The 21,945-nt window shown below is 43.6% G+C and overlaps 1 protein-coding gene across 4 annotated transcripts in view; it reads right to left on the minus strand.

Moving 5' to 3' along the window:
* Positions 1-221: 221 nt before the first annotated feature.
* The window catches only part of UBE3C (ubiquitin protein ligase E3C), a 378,461-nt gene continuing 356,737 nt past the window's right edge, over positions 222-21,945 (minus strand). For 3 of the 4 annotated variants that reach the window (XM_033931605.1, XM_033931604.1, XM_033931603.1), the window contains 2 exons: positions 17,899-18,029; positions 222-1,871 (listed from right to left, as the gene is read on the minus strand). In XM_033931605.1, coding sequence (XP_033787496.1) covers positions 1,701-1,871; positions 17,899-18,029 — 302 coding nt within the window. In that variant the 3' untranslated portion in view covers positions 222-1,700. Of the gene's footprint in view, positions 1,886-17,898; positions 18,030-21,945 lie in introns of all 4 variants that reach the window. The other variant, XM_033931606.1, reaches the window with a different exon arrangement.

The raw sequence follows: 21,945 nt of genomic DNA on the forward strand, positions 1-21,945 counted from the left end.
AAGGTAGTTATCAAATGCATTACCCTTCCCCTTGCATTATACCCAAGGCTAATTAGGAGAAAATCATTTTTCTAGCATAGCCATATTAGTAATTATTTAAAACACAGCAATTATGTCACGTTTTCTGTTCCTACACATTTGGAATATGCAGTATAGGTTTTAATTACAAAAAAAATACAAAAAAGTTGTAATAATACAAGTGTAAAATAATGCAAAACCAAAAAGAAAACAATTTGTTTTATTTTTATACACCCAGACTACAAACAGCATTGTAACATTCCATTCATCACTCAGATTAGAGAAGTACACACTTTATGACAGTAAATATGTCTTAAAATTATCTTTTAACAATTATACACATTTAAAAATATTGCTTGTTTGGAGTACCTAAAGACTATAAAACAATTTCAGCATAAATGCTGAAAATATTGAGTGTGACTAAAAATACAGGGGAGCAGTTTTCAATTTAAGCAGTTGAGTGTGATCCGGTTAAACAGAAAGGAATTATGAGAAAAATTACAATCACTAAATTTATGTTCCGTAACTTCACATGTTCCTGCTTACATGGCCAAGCAGAACTATAAGAAGTAAGAGAAAAGATGTAAATCAATCTGTGTCACAACACTGTGAATATCCAAATTTGTACAGAATATTGAAAATGACATGTTTAAGATGAAAAAAACAAACCTTGGGAAAAAAGGACAGTTTATCTCTGTTCAATAATGAGCCTACCATTATAGAGAAAAGATTAAGCTTTACACATTGATTCAAATAGTTTAATATTTATTTAAAACTTTTTTTTTTTTTTTACCGTTTATTAAAAAAAACTAAACGGTTTACATCAATATGACTTGTGTTACTATATATTTTTTGCAAGGTTATTACGTAATATATGCCAAAGGTTTCTGATACATACAAAACAAAAATCTACAGGCATTGAGGAAAAAAAAATAAAAAAACACAAGCACAAAGAAAGCTTGTATATCAATATCTGTTCACAAGTGTTCCATTGATCATGACCTGACCTGATATATTAATTAAATATAAGCATGCTAAATTAAGTAGTTGCTTCCAAAATATTTTAGAAAGCACAAATAAAATGTCATACATGTTAAATCTTGATGCCTGTGTCTTCTGAGAGAGTACTGAAGCAATTTTTTTAGTTTCAACAGTTAAAATCTGTAAACAATTTACCACAAAAAATGCTGACAGTTTACCTTTAATAGTTGTTTTGCTTACCTTCTCAGTTCTGAGGTACCCATACTTTTTCTCTCTAAAAGATTTACAACTGTGTCTTAGCCATGTCTTATCCCATTAAGCAATGTGCTGCATTTGGTACAACTTTATTGCCAGCACAAAGAGTTATTTATGTCCAAACAGCACAAAGCTAAAGCGTCATCTTTGGTTAATTTCACAGAGTTGCCACTGCTCCTAAAATGTGCTCTTCTTGGCAGGAACATAAAAGCCAGCCACATAACATTCATGGAGTCTTAATAAAACAGTGCCAATGTAAGACTAACAATTATTTGGCAAGCAATAAAATTGAAAAAATGAAAGACCTATTTTAGGGCAATTGATAAAAGTATGATGTGTGGCCAGACCAGTTCTGCAGAATCAGAGAGGAACTCCCCTAGATGACTTGTTAAGAGTGTTGGCAGGAAATTGTGTTTTGCAGATCAGTTATCATTACACTCCAAAATTCAACTGAGCTCAAATCCAGCAGCACATTCTATAGCATAAAGCAGCTTACTCCGCAGAAGATTTTCATCATAAAACTCTGGAAGCTTCAGTAAATTCATACAGGTACTAGCAGTAGGTAGTCTGTCTAAGTCAGATCCTCCATTGTGAATGCAAAAGGCAGGATACAGCTCCTAGAAAAAAAAAGCTAAACAGATCTTACCACTGAATATATATACTTCAAGAATAAGAAATTATCTGCTATGCTTTCAAGACTGTAAATTAGTGGGAGAATGAAATGAAATGCAACTTTCTTTAATTTCTCAAGAAAGTTTCTTAAATGACAAATTAGAATTTCCTCTTGAAAAATTTTGGGATCATCACCACACTGTTAAGCTATTACATAATCCTAAATGCTACGCTTATCTTCCCAGTTTATTCAGCATTGTTTTGATTAAAGTGTAAAGATTTGTTTTGTACTTATTCTGTACTTTTTAAAGGTTTGCAGAGGACACCACCATTTCAGGACTGCATGAACATTCTGAAGATGCCACTACAAGGAGCATATTTACTTATTTTTGATGCTGCTTCTTTGCAGGTGAACTTTTCAAATCACTGTGCAGGGAGGTGAATAACTATTAGCAGTGTTCTCCCCAGCGCTTTTCAGCCGGGCGCTCCGCCCAGCAAATTTAGATGCCCGCCCAGCTGTCATCTGCCGAATCCTGCTGCCACCACTGTTTTACGCACAGCGTGAAGAGCTGCCGAAAGACTCCCACCAGATTTAAAACAAATCCCAGCAAGCAACTCGAACCCGGCTTCCCTCCGAAACTGGAAGTTACGTCGGGGGGGGGGGGGGGTAGGGAAGAGAAGCCGGCACGGACCATTAGAACCCCGAAGCATGCGGGAGATAGGCCAGCCACGGAGGGAAGCTTACTTGCTCTTGCTTACTTCAGGCATTTCTTGCTGCCGCGTCCTTTCCTTTCTGTTTCAGCGAAGGCAGGACCCGGCAACGAGAAAGGCCCGAAGTAAGCAAGAGCAGCAAGTTGTAAGCTTCCCTCTGTCGCTGACCTTTGGGAGATAGGTCAGCGACGAAGGGAAACTTGCAACTTGCCTTTGTCTGTAGCGAATCTGCCGGGTGTGTGAGAAAGGGGGGGGTGAATGGGAGGAGAAAAGCTGCTGTACCCAATTAGAGGGGAGTGTGAAGAGAAATGCTGCTTCTGCTGTACCCAATTGGGGGGGGGAAGAGAAATGCTGATAATACTGCTGTACCAAATGGGGGGGAGGGGGAAGAGAAATGCTGCTGCACCCAATTGGAGAGAGAGAAGGAAGGAGGGAGAAGGAAGATCAGGAAAAGGAGGAAAGAGATGCAAAGACCATGGGAGGGAGGGAAAGAAGATACCATACCATAGAGTGGAAGAGAGAGATGTCATGGCATATGGGGGGGGGGAAGCAGGGCCGGATTAAAGGATAGGCCCAGTCAAGGGGGGCCCCCCAGTGCTGTGCTTTGGGGCCCTACCCTTGCTGGATTCGCTGGCAGCAGCAGCCTCTCATCATCCCGGGCACCCCCCCAACCCGATCTGACCCTCCTTTACCTCCTTCCCTCATCAGTGACGTGCCAGAGGGAATCATGGCAGGAGAAAGCCCTGAAGCAGCCTGCTTAGAGTAGAGCAGTGCTGTTTAGAGTCTTGTGATGGGAGGGAGGGAGAGATAGGAGGGTCGTGGGGGGGGGGGGGAGAGAGTAGCAGTCTGCCCCGGGTGCTCGGCCTGGTGTCATGAACTTCTTTGGCTAGCAACAGCATTTACAATTCACTGCTGTTGCCAGCTTCAGGCCTTCCTCTCTGCCGGGTCCTGCCTACTTCTGTTTCCATGAAGGCAGGACCCGACATAGAAGAAGGCCCGAAGCTGGCAACAGCAGTGAATTGTGAATGTTGCTGCCTGAAGAAGTTCATGACGCCAGGCCTTGGGTGACAGAAGGAGGAAAGGGAGCAGAGGGGGAGAGACTTGCTGCACCCAACTGGAGGGAGAAAGAAGATGAGGGAGGGAATGAAACGAGATGCCAGGGATTGGAGGGAGGAAGAGATGCCAGGGCATGGAGGGAAGAAGGAAAGTATTCCAGATCAAGGGAAAAGGAAGGGGGAAAGGAAGGAGGAGATGTCAGAGCATGGAGGGGGAGGGAGAGATGGAAGAAAAGGAAAGGAGTGAGATGCCAGAGAATCAGGGAAGGGAAGATACCAGACTGTGGGGTGCGAAGGAAAGAAAGGAGAAGAGAGAGATGCCAGAGCATAGGGGACGGGGTGGTGACAGAGAGAGAAAAATGGAGAGGTGGCAGAGCAGAAATCAATCATGTACAAAGGAGAAGAGAAGGGGCACAGGATAGACAGTTTATTGAAGGAGCATAAAAAGAGGGAAGATGCCATATGGAACGGGGAGAGGGCAGACAATGGATGGAAGGGGCTGATGCTGCATGGAAGACAGAGCGGACAGATGCTGGCTAGAAAGAAGAGTGAAGACAAGATGATTAAAGCAGAAACGACAAAAGGTAGAAAAAAAAAAATTTTTGTTGCTTTACATAGAATCAAGTAGTATTGTATCTATTGATTAAAATTTATAAATAGGAAATGGAAATAAGGCAGTTTTTTGGGGACTAAACCCCTTTCCTCAGGTCAGAACAGGATACCATAACAGCAGGGGTGCCCAAATGGTCGAGCGCGATCGACCAGTAGATCACAAAGGCAATGTGAGTTGATCGCGTTGCCTTGGCAATCTTTTTCTTCCTGCCTCCCTGAGCCAGGCCAGGTGTGTACAAGCGCCGGACTCATAAGACTTCACCTCTGACGTCAATTCTGACATCAGAGAGGAAGTTCTGGGCTAGCCAATCGCTGCCTGGCTGGCCTGGAACTTCCTCTCTGACGTTAGAATTGACATGAGAGGTGAAGTCTTGTGAGTCCGGTGCTTGTACGTTCCTGGCCTGGCTCGTGGAAGCAGGGAGAAATCGGCATGGTGGCTTAGGGGGTAGGGAAAGAATCGGGGAAGTGGAGAAATTGGCGCGATGGCTTGGGAGGGGGCAGGGGGAGAGAGACAGAAAGAAAAGGGGAGGGGCAGAAAGAAAAAAAATATTGGATTTATAGTCAGAAGAAGGAAGTGCAAACAGAGACTCATGAAATCACCAGACAAAAAGGTAGGAAAAATGATTTTATTTTCAGTTTAGTGATCAAAATGTGTCTGTTTTGAGAATTTATATCTGCTGTCTATATTTTGCACTTTGGCCCCCTTATACTAAACCGCAATAGCGTTTTTTAGCGCAGGGAGCCTATGAGCATCAAGAGTAGCGCAGGGCATTCAGTGAATCTCCCTGCTCTAAAAACCGCTATTGCAATTTAGTAAAAAGGGAGGGGGTATATTTATCTATTTTTGTATAGTTGTTCCAGAGGTGACACTGCATAGAATCGTCTGCCTTGACCTCTTTGAAAACCCACGGAATATAAATGATAATTAACATTTTCTCTGCATACAGTGTGCTTTGTGTTTTTTAAAAAATTTTATTGTTGGTAGATCATTTTGACTTGGTCATTTTAAAAGTAGCTCGCAAGCCCAAAAAGTGTGGGCACCCCTGCTGTAGAGCCATTTCTTGTATGACTGGGCTATATTTATCTTTTTTTTTAGTTGTTTAAACTCATGCAGAAATAAGCAACATAAGACATAAGCAATGCCTCTGCTGGGTCAGACCTGAGGACCATCATGCCCAGCAGTCCGCTCATGCGGCGGCCCAGGACCTGTGCAGAAATCCTCTATGGCTAGATTGAACCTAATGACTTCATTAACGCCTTTCCCTTTTTTAAACTCTATACCATTTGAAAGAGGGCAAATACTTCTTAAATTTAGTAAAAATATTCTGGCACAAGTGTCAAACCTTAAAAAAGGAAGTCATATTGAGCATTGGAAAATAATAATAATTAACTAATAAAAATAGTACACATTTAGGGCTCCTTTTACTAAGTTACGAAAGTGGTTTTAGCGCGCGCTTAGCGCGCGGAGGAATTGCCACGCGCGCTAGATGCTAATGCCAGCATTGAGCTGGCGTTAGTTTTCCCACATAGCGCAGGGGTTTGCGTGCGCTAAAAATGCTAGTGCACCTTAGTAAAAGAGGGGGTTAATTTTCCCCACCACCAAATTTCCCCATCCCGCCCCACCTGGCTACTTTTTCATGCCACCCGGCTGGAAAAAATTTCTGGGTAGAACACTGATTATCATCTGAAGAGGACCTGTTAAAATGCAGTCAGCCCTTCTTTCTTCCTTTAGGAGCAACAGACTTCTCTATCTTAGGATGTGTGCAGAGAACTACTCACTATGATGAAATCTTGCAAAGGTCGGATCAGCTATTACAGCCTGAAGCTTACTAAATACAAGCTGAAGTGACCGCCACCAAAAATAAGATCTTCCAGTCACATACTTCAGATAACAGGAGACAAATGGTTCAAAAGAAGCTTTCATCAGCAGGGTGAGGAATACCTTAAGGTCCCATGAAACAGTCGGAGGTTTGACAAGGGGCTCTGTCAAAGTAAACCTCTCATGAAGCAAACAACTAAAGGCTGTACAGAGATGGACTTGACTCCTACACCGGACGATTGGAAGATAGCGAACGTCATGCCAATTTTCAAAAAAGGATCAGGAGGCGAATTGGGCAACTACAGACCTGTGAGTCTTATGTCTGTCCCTAGAAAGATGGTTGAAGCACTGATTAAAGATAGCATAGTCCGGCACTTGGATACACATGACCTGATGAGAGCCAGTCAACATGGCTTCAGGAAAGGGAAATCATGTTTGACAAATTTACTACAATTTTTTGAGATCGTGAACAAACAAATTGATAGTGGAGAACCGGTGGACATAATATACTTGGACTTCCAGAAAGCGTTTGACAAGGTTCCACATGAAAGACTTCTCAGGAAACTACAAAGCCATGGAATAGAGGGAGATATACTAAGATGGATAGGCAAATGGCTTGAGAACAGAAAGCAGGGAGTGGGCATAAATGGGAAGTTCTCAGACTGGGAGAAAGTGACTAGCGGTGTGCCCCAGGGCTCGGTGCTTGGGCCTATCTTATTTAATATTTTCATCAATGACCTAGAAGAAGGAACATCCAGTGAGATCATCAAGTTTGCAGATGACACAAAGCTATGCCGGGCAATCAAATCGCAGAAGGATAGCGAGGAACTCCAGAGTGACTTGTGTCAGTTAGAGAAATGGGCAGAGAAATGGCAGATGAAATTTAATGTGGAAAAGTGCAAAGTAATGCATTTAGGCAGAAAGAACAAGGAACACAAGTATAGAATGTCAGGTGCAACTCTGGGTAAGAGCGAACAAAGAAAGCAAATAGAATGTTAGGCATGATAAAGAAAGGAATCACGAGTAGATCGGAGAAAGTTATAATGCCGCTTTATAAAGCAACTAGTGTTAAAGCCCGTTACATTAACGGGTGCTAGAAAGCAGCCCCCTTTCCCTCTCCCCCTCCCTGACTGTCTCTTTGTGGGCCCCTAGTATTTAAGCCCATTACATTAACGGGTGCTAGAATCTATGTCTGTCTGTCTTTCTTTATTTCTGTCTCTCCCTGGCCCCCTTTGTCTCTGTCTTTCTGTGTCTCTCCCTGCCCCTGTATCTTTCTTCTTTTCTTTCTGTCTCCCTCCCTCCCACTGTCTGTCTTTCCTTCTATCCATCCCCCTCCATTTTTCTGTGCAGCAGCAGCAGCAGTATTTTCCTCCCCCCACCCCACTTCCCTGTGCAGCCGCACCAGCATTTCCCTTCCCCCCACTTCCCTGTATAGCAGCCGCACCAGCATTCCCTCCCCCTCCATTTCCCTTCCCCCACACCACTTCCCTGTGCAGCAGCAGCATTTCCCCCTACCACCCCTTTCCCTTCCCGCGGTCTGGCTGGCTCCCTTAGTCCCTTGCCGCCCCCCCTTCCCTTCCCTTCCCGTGGTCCCGACAAACCTGCCGAATGAAGCAGCGCAGCACTCTACACACTCTGCTTCGGGGCCTTCTACTGCTCTGATTTACTCTGGCACGTCCCTGATGATATCATCAGAGATGCAGCAGAGCAAATCAGGGCAGTAGAAGACCCCAAAGCAGCATGTGTAGAGTGCTTTGGACACTGCTGGAGTGGGCAGGTTTGTCGGGACCGCATGAAGGGAAGGGGGGCGGCAAGGGACTAAGTCAGTCAGACTAAATCAGTCAGACGGCGGGAAGGGATGGGAAGGTCATATCGTGATGGGAGGGTCAATGGTCAGGACCATGGGAAGGGAAGGGTGGCGTCAAGGGACTAAGTGAGTCAGTCAGACGGCGGGAAGTGATGAGAGGGTCAGACCGCGATGGAAGGGTCAACGGGGGTTCAGGTGCATCGAGGAGGGGTGCGAGGGTGGATTGCCGACAAAGAAATTACTTACTGTGAGTGAGGGGGAGCCGGCAAGACCGCAGGGATCATTTTATGCGCACAGGGTGCTAGAGTAGATGTCTGTCTGTCTGTTTGTTTTTGGTTTTTTTTTTATTTGTCTCTCTCTCCTTGGATGCTGTCATTCTTTCTGTCTGTGTCTTTTTCTGGCCCCCTGTCTATCTTTATTTCTAACTCTATCCTCTTCCCTCAATCCTGCATGCTGCTCCCCCTGTCCTTCACACTTCCATTCAGTGTCTGTCTCCTTTTCTCTACCCCTTCCATCTACTGTTCACCCTCTGTCTTGCCCCTTCCATTCACTACCCTCTCTTCTCTTTCCATCCAGTGTCCACCCTCTCTCTCTCTGTTCCATATGGCCTCTCTCCATATCCTCCTTCCTTTTCCCTTGGTCTGGCATACCTTCCTCCTTCCCCCATACCCTGCCATCTCTTCTTGCCTCCAAGCCTTTATCTCCCCCTCTGCTCCCTTTCCTCCTTGAACTACTTCATCGGGCAGCAGCAGCATTCACAATTCACTGCTGTTGCTGGCTTCAGGTCTTTCTCTCTGGCCGGTCCTGTCTTCATGAAAACATGAAGTAGGCAGGACCGGCCAGAGGAAGGCCTGAAGCCCCAACAGCAGCGAATTGTAAACGCTGCTGCTGCCTGAAGCACCCGAGGCAAACGCTTCTCTCCCCTCCCAGCCCAACCCCCGCTGACTCTGCGACCCTCCCAGCGAGATGACTTTTAATAACAAACCTCCCTCCAGCGTTAGCAGCCGCAGCACGTTAAACAGGCTGCTTCCCAGCTTTCTTCTGCCGTTGAGTCTCTCTGTCGCGTCATTGATGACGTCATCAGTGACGTGGCAGAGGGACTCAACTGCAGGAGAAAGCCGAGAAGCAGCCTGTTTAACGTGCTGCGGCGGCCAACGCTGGAGGGAGGTTTGTACCGGTATGTGCAGAAGCGATATGTACCTCCCCCTCCGGCATCCCTCCGGCGCATCCTCCCACGATCCTGAGTCGGCCACAGCGCTCGAGTCTGTTTCTCGCGCTTTGTCTGGCCGCCGCATAAGCACTCTGGCCACGGACCTACAGATCACGGAACAGGGATCACAGATCACGCAGATCTGAGTGCGCATGCGCGGCTAGCGTTTTATTATATAGGATGGTCAGACCACACTTGGAATACTGTGTCCAACTTTGGTCTCCCAACCTAAAGAAGGATATAAAACATCTGGAGAGGGTGCAGAGATGAGCAATGAAGCTAATAAAATGTATGGAGAACTTGGAATACGAGGAACGACTTAAGAGACTGGGATTGTTCTCCCTTGAGAAAAGGAGACTGCGAGGGGATATGATAAAGACTTTCAAAATACTGAAAGGAATCGACAAAATAGAGCAGGAAAAATAATTATTTACCATGTCCAATGTGACATGGACAAGAGGACATGGACTGAAGCTAAGGGGGGACAAGTCCAGGATAAATATCAGGAAGTTCTGCTTCAAACAACGAGTGGTGGACACCAGGAATGCTCTCCCAGAGAAGGTTATTGCGGAATCCACCATTCTAGGATTTAAAAGCAAACTAGATACACATCTCTTTACGAGAGGCATAGAGGGATATGGGTGACTAAAATTACGCCAGATGTACACCTGGCTGGGCCTCCGCGTGTGCGGATCGCTGGACTTGATGGACCGAAGGTCTGATCCGGAGATGGCAGTTCTTATGTTCTTAAACCAGACTCAGAGATATGTAGGAGGTACTCAAGTAGTTTTTGTGCCTTTTAACCAGACATCAAACCTCTTCCATTTAAAAGCACAACACCTCTTAGTAGAATCTTACCTGGAGCCAAGAGGATTCTGGAGACACCCTCAGGCAGATGCAATCAAATTTTATATGCTCAACATCCAGGCTGCGAGGATCAAGGACTAGAGGATGGCATGCAGAAGAGATCACTTGTTCTGTGTATGAAGGTTGTAAAACAGTCCAACCTCCACGGTTCTCTGGAGGACAACTACAGAAGTAGAGGGAATCAGACCTTCCTTGGCCAGTAAGGTATGAGGAGGATCATGGTTCTTTAGTTCTGTTTAAGTTTCAGCACAGCTCTGCTTACTAGAGAGATAGGAGGATACACATACAGAAAACCCTCTTGCCAATGAAGGAGGAAGGCTTCTGATGTAGTCTATAGTGCGATCTGAGTCTGGAGCAGAATCAAGAAATCATATTGTTAAGATCCAACAAGGGGGTGCCCCACTTTCAGAAAATTCTGAAGGCTATGCTTATGTTGAGAGATCACTTGTATGGTTGTGTCACTTTGCTTAGCTTGTCCACCAGACCATTGTTTTTCCCTGCCAGGTAAGTGGCATAGAGTATCATTCTGTGACTGGTGGCCCACTGCCACATTTCAACTGTTTCCTGACAAGGGGTAAGAGATCCCATATCCTCCTGCTTATTGACATACAACATTGTAACCTCTGATTGTACTATACTATATTAAAATGCTTGTAGCCTACCTTATCCCCACCATAATAGGTTCAAGGCGGATATCAAACATTACAGATATATTAAGCAAAAACACACCACCAAAAATTATTATTCTACAGCTTCATAAAATTTCTTAAACAGATAACATTTCAGTAGCTTCCAAAAATTAACAAATGTAGGAGCAAGACAGACATTCTATAGCAGAGGATTCCAAATTTTCACTGCATAAAAAGAAAAAGATTTCTCATAAATGGACCTGTACCTTAGACATTAGAAAAGTCAAAAACAATCAAGCAGAATTTCTACTGGTAAAGGAAGATCCTAATAATGACATCCAGGAGTCAAAGAGAGATTTATATACCAAACAACAAATCTTAAACTCAGCTCGAGCTACCACGGGAAGCTGATGAAGTTTCATTAGCAGGAGGTTTGAGACATGCTAAGGGTGGAGCTCACAGTTAATTGGATAACAGCAACACTCAACTGTTATGTGATTATTAAATTTGGAAGGCTTTATTTCATTATTTTAGGATTGTGGCCAAAATAATTACCATTAAGCCGGTATGTTTGGCAATGCAGAGATTAACTGGTTATTCAGAAAGATATCTTAAACTGATACCTCATCTGGGATAACTTGATTTGCTTAGGGTAGTGCTAAATATTGTCTCTGAGGAGTTTTGCCAGTTTTCTCCAACAATCAAGTTATCAAAAACACATCTTTTACAATTTAATAAATCAAAAAACAAGTATAATGTCCAATAGTACTTTTATTACCATCTAATATAATAAAACGGTAAGCCGCGCATGCGCACTTCCTATGCGTGTGTCCGTTTTCCGTGAGCTGTAGCTAGGAAGTGCGCATGCGCGACTTACGGTCTGGCCTTCCCTGCTCTCCACTGCGGAGCGGCGGCTGCCGCCCACTAGCACCCCCTGCCCTCTCCGTCACCTGGCTCCCTTGCTGGGGTTTTTCGCAGTGGGGGCTCCTCTTGCGTCCGGCCCTGTGTACTTACCCGTTGCCGTTCCTTCCCTTCCTCCATCAGGTACAGTTCAGCTCCGCCTATGTTAAAAGTAGCTGCTTTGAAATTGGAGTCCTGCCGCCACCGTAACACGTTCCCTCTGCTGCGGTCCCATATGTCAAAGAAGGGGCGGGACCAAGGCAGAGGGGAAAGTGCTACGGCAGTGGCAGGCCTCAGATTTCGACGTGGCTCCTTTTAACATTGGTGGATTCACTGCACCTGATGGAGGGAGGGAAGGAAAGGTGGTTGTGCGCTGTTGAGCCCCTCTTTGCCCTCAGACCCTCTCCTAACTCACTATCTGCGCATTGTGCATGCTCGCTCCTTTCTCAGACCACTGGGGGGAGGTGCCTGTCTTCAGCTGCTGGGATGGAGGGAGGGAAGAAGAAAGAAGGGGCCCTGGCAAGCGAGTTATCAAAAGCCAACCATAGCCTGGGACCCCTACATGATATGAATAATGACCAGACAACAAAAGGTAAGAAAAATAATTTTATTTTCTGTTTTGTGATTACAATATGTCAGATTTGAAATGTGTCTTGAGGGGGAGGGGCTGCCGCTGCGAAGGGATTTGGTGGGGGAGCCAGCCAGACCGCGAGTGTGGGGCCGTTGTAAGCGCGGATTGGTCAAGGAGCCGCCCGCAAACAGCTTTGTTCTGGGGGGAAGACATAAGGGGCCATGGAGAGACAGGGAGAGGGTTAGGGGGGAGGGGTGTGCTGGGGGGAGACAGAAGGGGCCATGGAGAGATAGGGAAAGGGGGCTGCTTTGGAGGGAGTGGTGCTGGGGACAGACAGCTTTGCTCTGGGGGGGGAAGACAGAAGAGGGCCATGGAGAGACATTTGGAGGGGAGGTGGGTGCTGGGGGCAGACACAGACACATCTATTCTAGCACCCGTTAATGTAACAGGCTTAAAGACTAGTGAAGTATAAACGAACTTAAAAAAAATAAAGATTATGAAGTGAAACAAAACACACCCCATTCATTTCAATACTTAACCATATCTCAGCCAGGCCCTTAACTGAAAGGGATATAATTACTTTCTAATCTAAAACTAGCAAGTTAAATATTTCATGCACAATTTCAACACTTTCTACAGAACTTGCATTCATTCATCTATGATTTGTTTACATTCCTGTATTTATCTAGAAATGATGTGTGTTCCCACTCCCTTGCTGGTTAAACTTCAAATTACCTTAAAATGTAAAAAGGTCAAGAACTGTAAAGGCCTGCACTACTTTATTTAGAAGTACATTATAAGACATGAACTAAACTGATCACACTTATTAGAAGGTTATTTAAAAGCAATAGCACATATTTTTACAAAAGAACAGTTTGCACCAATTTGATTGGTGACTTAGAATATCAAGACTAGCCCTGAGAGGGGTATTGTCCCATGCAGCAGCATCCCCACTGTGCCCAATCCCGAAACACTGACCATCCCCAGTGGTGGTGGTGGAAACAACAGGGTTTACCGGCTACGGTCTCCCCATATTTGATGTTTGAGGGGTGCTGTAACTCCTGGTGGCTGGTAGTAGTCACGGGAGCTGCTGGATTCTAAACTAAACTAAACCTTAAGTTTGTATACCGCATCATCTCCATGAAGATAGAGCTCGGCTCGGTTTACAGGTAAATTCAATAACTAAGGGAAGGACATAATAAGAAATTAGAGGTTATGACGAGGATAGCTAGCTTTACATTTTGGAGAAAAGCCAGGTTTTCAGATGCTTTCGGAATAATTGGAATGAGCCTAGGTTCAGCAGTGGGGCAGGGAGGTTATTCCAAAGTTCAGTGAATTTGAAGAAAAGGGATTTCCCTAATTTACCTGCATACATGATGCCTTTTAACGAGGGGAAAGATATTTTGAGTTTGTGGGCAGATCTGGTGGTGTCAGGTCTCGAAGAATTCCAGGATAGTAGAATTAGGGGAGGAAGAATGCCATGTAGGATCTTGAATATTAGGCAGGTACATTTAAAGTGAATCCTAGAAATCACCGGAAGCCAGTGAAGTTTTGACAGAAGTGGGGAAACATGATCGAATTTGCTTTTTGCAAAGATCAGCCCAGCCGCAGTGTTCTGGATCCGCTGAAGTCTTTGAAGATTTTTCTTGTTTAAGACTTAGATAGATGGAATTACAATAGTCCAGTCTGGAAAGAATGATTGATTGTACAAGGACAGCAAAAATGTTGTTGGCGGAAGCAAGATCTCACTTTCCTCAACATGTGAAGACTAAAAAAACATTTTTTTACCAGAGAGTAGAGGAGATGATCATTAAAGGAAAGTGTAGAGTCAATAATGATGCCCAAAACTTTGCTTGAGAATTTGATCTGCAGTGTGGGACCAGAAGGTAGTGGAATGAGTGTGGGTAACTGATCTAATTTTAGACCAAGCCAGAGTAATTTTGTTTTGGACTCATTCAGCTTCATTTGTACAGTGAGGGCCCAGGATTAGAGTTTCGTTATGCAAGCTGTTATATTTTCAGTGAGGTTAGTGAGGTCCAAATCTATCTCGAGAAGGACAAGGATGTCATCTGCATAAGTAAATAAAGTTTCAAAGGGAAATAGATGGAAGAGTTTCAAAGAAGACAATATAAATGTTGAAAAGAATAGGGGACAGGGATGATCCCTGGGGAATGCCACATAGCGGTCTCCAAGGAGAAGACATGATTCCATTTATGTTAACAGTGTAAAAGCGGAATCGTAAAAATTTTGAGCTTTCTTACCTGATATGTTACACTGAGTTATAAAATCTTTCTTTTGTTCCTGCTGATCCTGAGCATGTCTGGGTGTGGGCACATTACATTTTGTGACCTTCCGGGATTTCACATGATGTGGGATCTGTTAGTGGGTGCAGCTTTTTTTGGGGGGGGAGGGGGCGGGAGATGGTAAGATTTCAGGGGGACAGGGGAAGAGGGATTCGGAGTCCCCGCTTGGTATTGGGTCATTAGCTGGAGAGAGTTTTCACTTTCATTCTTTGTATTGCTGGGCTGTCTGTGGTGTACTTTGGGTGTCTTGTTACTGGTACACTCTGGGGGAGGCTAGGCTCCCAGGGTTTGTTCATTTTTCACTGTCTCTGGGTTTACCTCTTTGGTTCAGTGCTGGGTATTCTGCTTAGGATGGTCTCCTGGAACGTGGGAGGTATTACCTCTCCCATAAAGCGGTAGAAGATCCTAACGGCATTGCAGTGTACCAAAGCAGACCTTGCGTGCCTCCAGGAGACCAGGCTAACTGATGAGGAGCACCTCAAACTAAAGCAATTATGGGTGGGTGAAGTCTACTTTTCCTTCCCTACCGGCCGGCATGGGGGGGTCACAGTGTTTGTCCACAAGTCCTATGGGGACGGAAAAAACTTTGTCCCCATGTCATTCTCTAGAAAGAAGTTTTACGATTAGAAAGACAATGAAGCAGCAGCATTGGAGCCGGAAATGTGGGCCCATGTCGGGGGGATTATAATATTTGTGCTGTGCTTACTAATGCTTATAAATGGTTGTAGTTAGTCAACATAGGTGTCCGGAGGTTTTTTATGCCTATGATGTTGTAGAGTGCAATCGCAAAGTAATATAGTTCACTCATCTAAGGCTTTTTTCCTCCTAAAAGAGACAATAGCACTAGTTTATTTAAGATAGTGGAGTTCTTTTGTATTGATTGCTGAAATATAAAGGTCAAATTCGTACATAAAAGGAATAGTGTTAGGGGCACGCAGCTAGAGCAGCTGGCCCCTGGCCAGAGAGAACCCTAAGTTTACTGGAAGCTGAAGGCAGAATGGCCTGGTAGTGGGCTTTGATGTCCCCTCCCAAATTTCTGCCTTGGGCCCCATCTTTGGCTAACACCAGCTCTAGCAGGATATACATTTCAAATCTGACATATTCTAATCACAACAAAATAGAAAATAAAATTATTTTTTCTACCTTTTGATGTCTGGTCATTTTAATTCTCAAATCGTATTTTGTCTCAGACTTTGGTTTCTTTTTCCCTATCTTCTCTTAACTCGCTCACAAGAGTCTCCTGCCCATTTGACATTTCTTATTCTCTATTCTTACCATCCACCTTCCATCTCTGTGTACCTGTCTTTCCCCATGTTCAGCACCCCTCTCCCATGTCTGGCATTACTCCCTGTGTCCATATACAATTCCCATACAGCATCTCCCCTATGTGTCCCTGTTCCTATGCTCTCCTCCATGCCCATTATCTCCCTGTGTCCAGCTTTGTTCTTCTCTTCCACCCCCACAACAATGCATTTCTCTCCCTCTCTTTCCTCCCTCCACTGTATGTTCAATATTTCACTCCCTCTTTCTTCATCCCCTTGGTTTGGCATCTCTCTCTTCTCTGCCCTCCCCTTGAAGATCCAGTACTTCTCTCCCTTCCCTCCAACAGCCTCCCAAGGGTCCAGTGTCTCTCAATCTTCCTTTCCAGCAGCCCCAGACACCCATGGGTCCAGCGCCTCTTTTTCTTCCAGTCCCCCCCCTCCAGGTCCAAAACCTGTCTCCCTTCCCTCCAGCTCCCTTCACATGTTTAGAACTTCTCTCTCTTTCCTTCCCTCCAGCCTCAAGCCCCCACCCCTCCTCCACAGGTCCAGCACCTCTGCCTTCTCTCCAGTCTCCAGCCCCTCCATGAGTCCAGTACTTCTCTCCTTTCCCTTCAGTACATCTCCTTCTTCCCTCCAGCTCCCCCTTCTTGTAGCTCCAGCACCCTTTCCCTTCCCTCCAGCACTCCCCTTCTCTTTGTGGTTCTATCACCCTATTTCCCTTCCCTCTGGCTCCAGATCCTCCTAAGTGTGAGCTTCTCTGGGCTGCCTCAACTGAGGCTTCCAGCCATCCAAATCCTTCAGAGCTACAGGGCAACGCTCAGCCCTGCCCAGGGGATGGTCACTACTTAGCTCTGGCTGCCTCTCTGTTTAGCAAGATGGTGGAACTTAAAGGGACAGAGCCCTGTTTTACTTGGCTGTGCTTGGGATGTAATGAAGGCAGTGTTCTGTGTCTTGAGTTCTGTCTGGGCTCAGCATGATCTCTATTATTCTTGGTTCTGCCCAACAGAGTCACATTGGTCAGCCCTAACCAATTTAATGAAAGTGTTTCTGTGTGTTTAAACTGGCACAAGGCTGGTCTGAGAGTCGGGCTTGTGACAGTCCCCACCCATCCCCTTAAACTTCTGAAAGAGTTATTTCATTTAATTATGCTACTAAATTAAAGGCTCTGGTAGAGACCCATTTACAAATAAGCAGACACTATTAATTTGGAAATATTAATTGGGAAGAATACATACTTTGTAAATGAGTCTCTGCCAGAGCCTCTAATGTAAATATAAAATATAAATACTCCAGCTGATGAGGACCCCCAAGCTATGTCAGCTGAGGACTTCCTCGGAAGGGGCTGGGGGTCCTTTTTGCCTCGCTTGGCAGGCAGCAGCAGTGTGTCTCTGAGTCACAGATGCTGGCACATCAGTGGCTCAGGGATGCTGCCAGCAACTGCTATGCTTGGTGGAGGGGAGTTCTGGCCAACTTTGAAGGAGATCCTCAGCTGGCAGTGCTTGGGAATCCCCACCAACCACAGTAAGTGTCAAAAAGTACTTCAACACTGGAGAAATAAAACCAGAAATGCATTTCCTTTTCTGTTGAACACAATACAAAGATATCTGCTATATACATTTCCCAAAGCCTTTGTTGTCTGGAGATTTATTTTTCCACCAAGTTGATTCCAGTTTCTCTTTTTTTCTGTTTTCCTAATAACTTCTGTAAATTCTTCTTCAAGCGGTTGCTGTCCATTGGTTTATCCTACCATAGTCCAGCATTTCTCTCTTCCCTCCCTCCCATTGTAAAGAATCCTCACTCCCTTTTATCCTGGATCATTCTTCTTTTTCTCCTCCCCACTCCTGCATAGCATTCTTCTCTCTCCTCCACCCCCATGTACAACATGTCTCCTTCTCTCACTATCCACCACCGATTCCCGCTCTCCAATTTATATTTCATTCTTAAGTCTTTAACCACAATTAAGCTGTGTGTGACTGTATATGTTGGGGGAGGGGGAAATCAGGATCATTTCATTTGTTAGAACTGTTAAATGAGGTGCACATGAGCTGCTAATACATGCAGATCCTCACCAATTGCTGACAAAGAGAACACTTCTGGTTATGTTCATATTATTTATAATTTTGCACAAATTACTGAGAGCATCAGCATGAATAAACCAAGCTAATAATCAAGAAAATAAACCCATGCCAAAAACATTTCACTCTTCCATGTTCAAAAATAATGTGTTGCTACAATGAAAACTGTACTGTATTTAGTTAAAGAATATAGACAAAGGTAAACTCTTACTTTAAATCCTAACAAAGGAGGTCGAGAACAACTTGTTACAAACTTCAGCAGCTTGCGTTTTTCTTCATCTGTAAAGCTTTCAACAACTCTCCAAAAAATTTTTATTACAGGGTGATCTGCAGAATAGCCACCTAAAATACAGGGAAATGCATTTCAATACACAAAAAAAGAATACAATAAAAAGTAATAAACAAAATAAAAAATGTATATATATTTCATGTTAGCCAGAAATGGCTGCTTTGTCCATTCTGAAAACATTTCTAATGTTTATTCCTCCATGAATTAACTTAAGATCTAAGGCTAGTGGTGGCAAGTCAGTGAAAATGTTCATCTCCACTAACTATTTTAGGCTGGTGGCAAAGGGCCTAAATGAACTCTGATATAGAAAAGTTAATCTGAATGTTACAGGACAATTTAGCTGTTTTAGAAAAACATGAATTTAGTGTGAATTTAACCAGACATCTATATGAATCAAAAAATGGAAACTCTTTAATTTAGATAAGTGGAGATTGTGTATTAGTATTAGTTTTGTTGATATGTGCTGTGATATCCTGTTTATGTACTGAATTTCTATCCTTCTGTGGTTAATTTTTGTAATTTACTATCCCTCTGTTTTCAAAATCTAAAGTTTATTGACATAAAAAAAAATCCTTGAAATATACTGTGCAACTACCTAAAAAAAAAAAAAAAAAGGGTGGGACAAAAGTCATGCTATCATTTGAAAATAAGAATTGCCATAATGGGACAGATCAAAGGTCCATCAAGCCCAGTATCCTGTTTTTCAACAGTGGCCAACCCAGGTCCCAAGTACCTAGCTAGATCCCAAGTAGTATAACAGACTTTATGCTACTTGGCTTTTAGGAAATTAGTCACGCCTTTTCTAAACCCCACTAAGCTTAAATTATTTCACCACATTCTCCAGCAAAGAATTCCAGAGTTTAATTACACAATCTGTGAAGAAATATTTTCTCCGGTTTGTTTTAAATCTACAACTTAGTAGCTTCATCGCATGCCCCCCCAGTCCTAGTATTTTTGGAAAGAGTAAATAAGCGATTCACATCCACCCTTTCTACTCCATTCATTATTTTATAGACCTCTATCATATTTCCCCTGAGCCGTCTCTTTTCCAAGCTGAAGAGACCCAGTTGCGTTAGCCATTCCTCATAGGGAAGTCATTCCATTCCTTTTATCATTTTCATCGTCCTTCTCTGCACCTTTTCTAATTCTGCTATATCTTTTTTGAGATAAGGCAAGCAGAACTGCATACAGTATATCTCCCTTGTCCAGCCTTTATGATAAAGCAACTCCAGACCATACAAAACACCGCCCTCAGACTAATCTACTCACTTAGAAAATATGATCACATAACAGCTGCCTTCTTAGACTCCCACTGGCTACCCATACAAGCACGAATTCAATTCAAATTCTACTGCCTATTATTCAAAGCATTACACGGCTCTTCCCCATCCTACCTAACCAACCGCTTAAACCAGATCTCCTCAAAAAGACACAGAAGAACCCCTAACCCTTTCACCTTCCCCCCTTTCAAGGGCACACATCGCAAGAAAATGTTCGACAACCTTCTGGCAACTCAAGCAGCAAAACTCAACCAATCCGTCACCAACCTGCTGACAACATCGGACGACTTCAAAACGTTCCGCAAACAAAATAAAAACCCTGCTCTTCAAAAAATTCATCCAAAAATCCTAACCCCCTTACCTACCACCAGCTCACTTCACCAACCTCTCACCTTCATCCAGAAAATTCCAGTTACCCAAAAAAAAAAAAAAAATTTGCATCCTCACTGGAAAATGTCCAGTAATCTCCTCTGAAATGTTTACATCTCTGGAAATGTCCAGTCAATTCTTTTGTAATCCGCCTTGAACTGCAAGGTATAGGCGGAATAGAAATCCGTAATGTAATGTAATGTAATGTAATGTAATGCGGCCATACCATAGAGCGATACAAAGGCATTATAACATTTTCATCTTTGTTTTCCATTCCTTTCCTGATGATTCCTAATATTTAATTTCTTTCTTAGCTTCAGCTGCGCATTGAGCTGAGGCTTTCAACGTATTCGCATCAATGACAGTGACTCCTAACATAGAACCCAGCATCACGTAGCTATAGTTTGGATTCCTCTTTCCCACATGCATCACTTTGCACTTGCTCACATTAAACATCATCTGCCATTGTAAATAGTTATGACAAACATAAGAACACCGTTTGAAATGTCTGTATGCAAATGCCAGAAGCCTAACAAAATGGGAGAGTTAGAATATATTACACTAAAAGAAAAGACAGATACTGTATAATAGGTATCTCTAAAACCTGGTGGAAGGAAGATGACCAATGGGACACTGTCATACAGAGGTACAAATTATATTGTAGTGTTAGGGTGGATCAAATCGGTGGAGGCATAGCGTTAAATGTTAAGGAGGGCCTTGAATCGAACGGACTCAAAATTCTACAGGAGCAGAAACACACCTTGGAATCCTTATGAGCAGAAATTCCATGTGTAAGGGGGAAAAGGATAGTGACAGGAGCGTACTACCATCCGCCTGACCAGGATGAACGGACAGAAGCTGAAATGTTATCAGCAATTAGGGAGGCTAACAAACTGGGTGATTTCAACTACCCCCAAACTGACTGGGAAAATGTATCATCAGGGCATTCTAGGGGGATAAAATTCCTGGATAAAATCAAGGACTGCTTTATGGAGCAGCTGGTTCAGGAACCAACAAGAGGTGAAGCAATTCTAGATCTAGTTCTTAGTGGAGTACATGAATTAGTGAGAGAAGTAATGGTGCTGGGGCCGCTTGATAACAGTGATCATAACATGATCAGACTTGATATAATCCCTGGAATAAGTTTGCACAGGAATCCAATACAACAGCACTTAACTTTAAAAAGGAGACTATTATAACATGAGGAGAATGATAAAAAAGAAACTTAAAGGTGAAGCTGCAAAGGTCAAAAATATACATCAGGCATGGATGTTATTTAAAAATTCTAATCTGGAAGCCCAGAATAGATATATTCCATATATTAAAAAAGAAGACCAAACGGCAGCCAGCGTGGTTGAGTGAGGTGAAGGAAGTTATTAGAGCTAGAAGAGAATCCTTCAAAAAGTGGAAGAAGGAATCGACTGAAAATAATTGTAAACACAAGGAATGCCAAGTCAAATGCAAAGCGCTAATAAGGAAGATGAAGAGAAATCTTGAAAAGAAGATTGCGCTAGAAGCAAAAACAAACAGTAAAAACTTTTTAGGTATATTAAAAGGAAGGAGCTTGGAAGAGAATCATGGCCAGATCTAAGGGCCTTTACTCTATACTTATTCTTCTTCACCTGTCTGCTGCCTTTGATACTATAAATCACAGCTTATTCCTTGATATGCTATCCTTGTTTGGATTCCATGAATCTGTCCTCTCCTGGTTGGCTCCTACCTTTCCCAACGCACCTTTAGTGTATGTATTGGTGGGTCCTCTTCTGCTGCTACCTCATTAGCAGTTGGTGTACCCCAGGGTTCTATCTTAGGACCTCTTCTCTTCTCTCTCTACACCTCTTCCCTCGGTGCCCTGATCGCCTCTCATGGCTTCCAGTATCATCTTTATGCTGATGTCTCCAAGCTCTACCTCTCTACACCTGAAATTTCACCTAAATTCCAAGAAAAAGTCTGCTTGTTTGGTTGACATTGCTGCCTGGATGTCCTGCCATCATCTGAAACTAAATATGTCCAAGATTGAGCTGCTCCTCTTTCCTCCTAAACCCTCTGCTCCTCCTTTCTCCATCTCGGTAAATAATACTGTCATTGTTCCAGTCTCCTCTGCTCGCAACCTTGGAGTGGTCTTCAATTCTGACCTCTCATTTTCTACGAATATCCAACAAGCTTCTATCTCTTCAATATCACCAAAATTCACCTTCCTCTCTGAGCACACTACCAGGACCATTGTCCAAGCTCTCGAAACCTCATTCTTAGATTACTGCAATCTACTCCTAACTGGTATCCTACAGTGTCTCCTCTCTCCCTTACAATCTGTGCAAAA

This window comes from Geotrypetes seraphini, chromosome 2 (genome assembly GCF_902459505.1).
Source record: "Geotrypetes seraphini chromosome 2, aGeoSer1.1, whole genome shotgun sequence".
Lineage (NCBI taxonomy): Eukaryota > Metazoa > Chordata > Amphibia > Gymnophiona > Dermophiidae > Geotrypetes > Geotrypetes seraphini.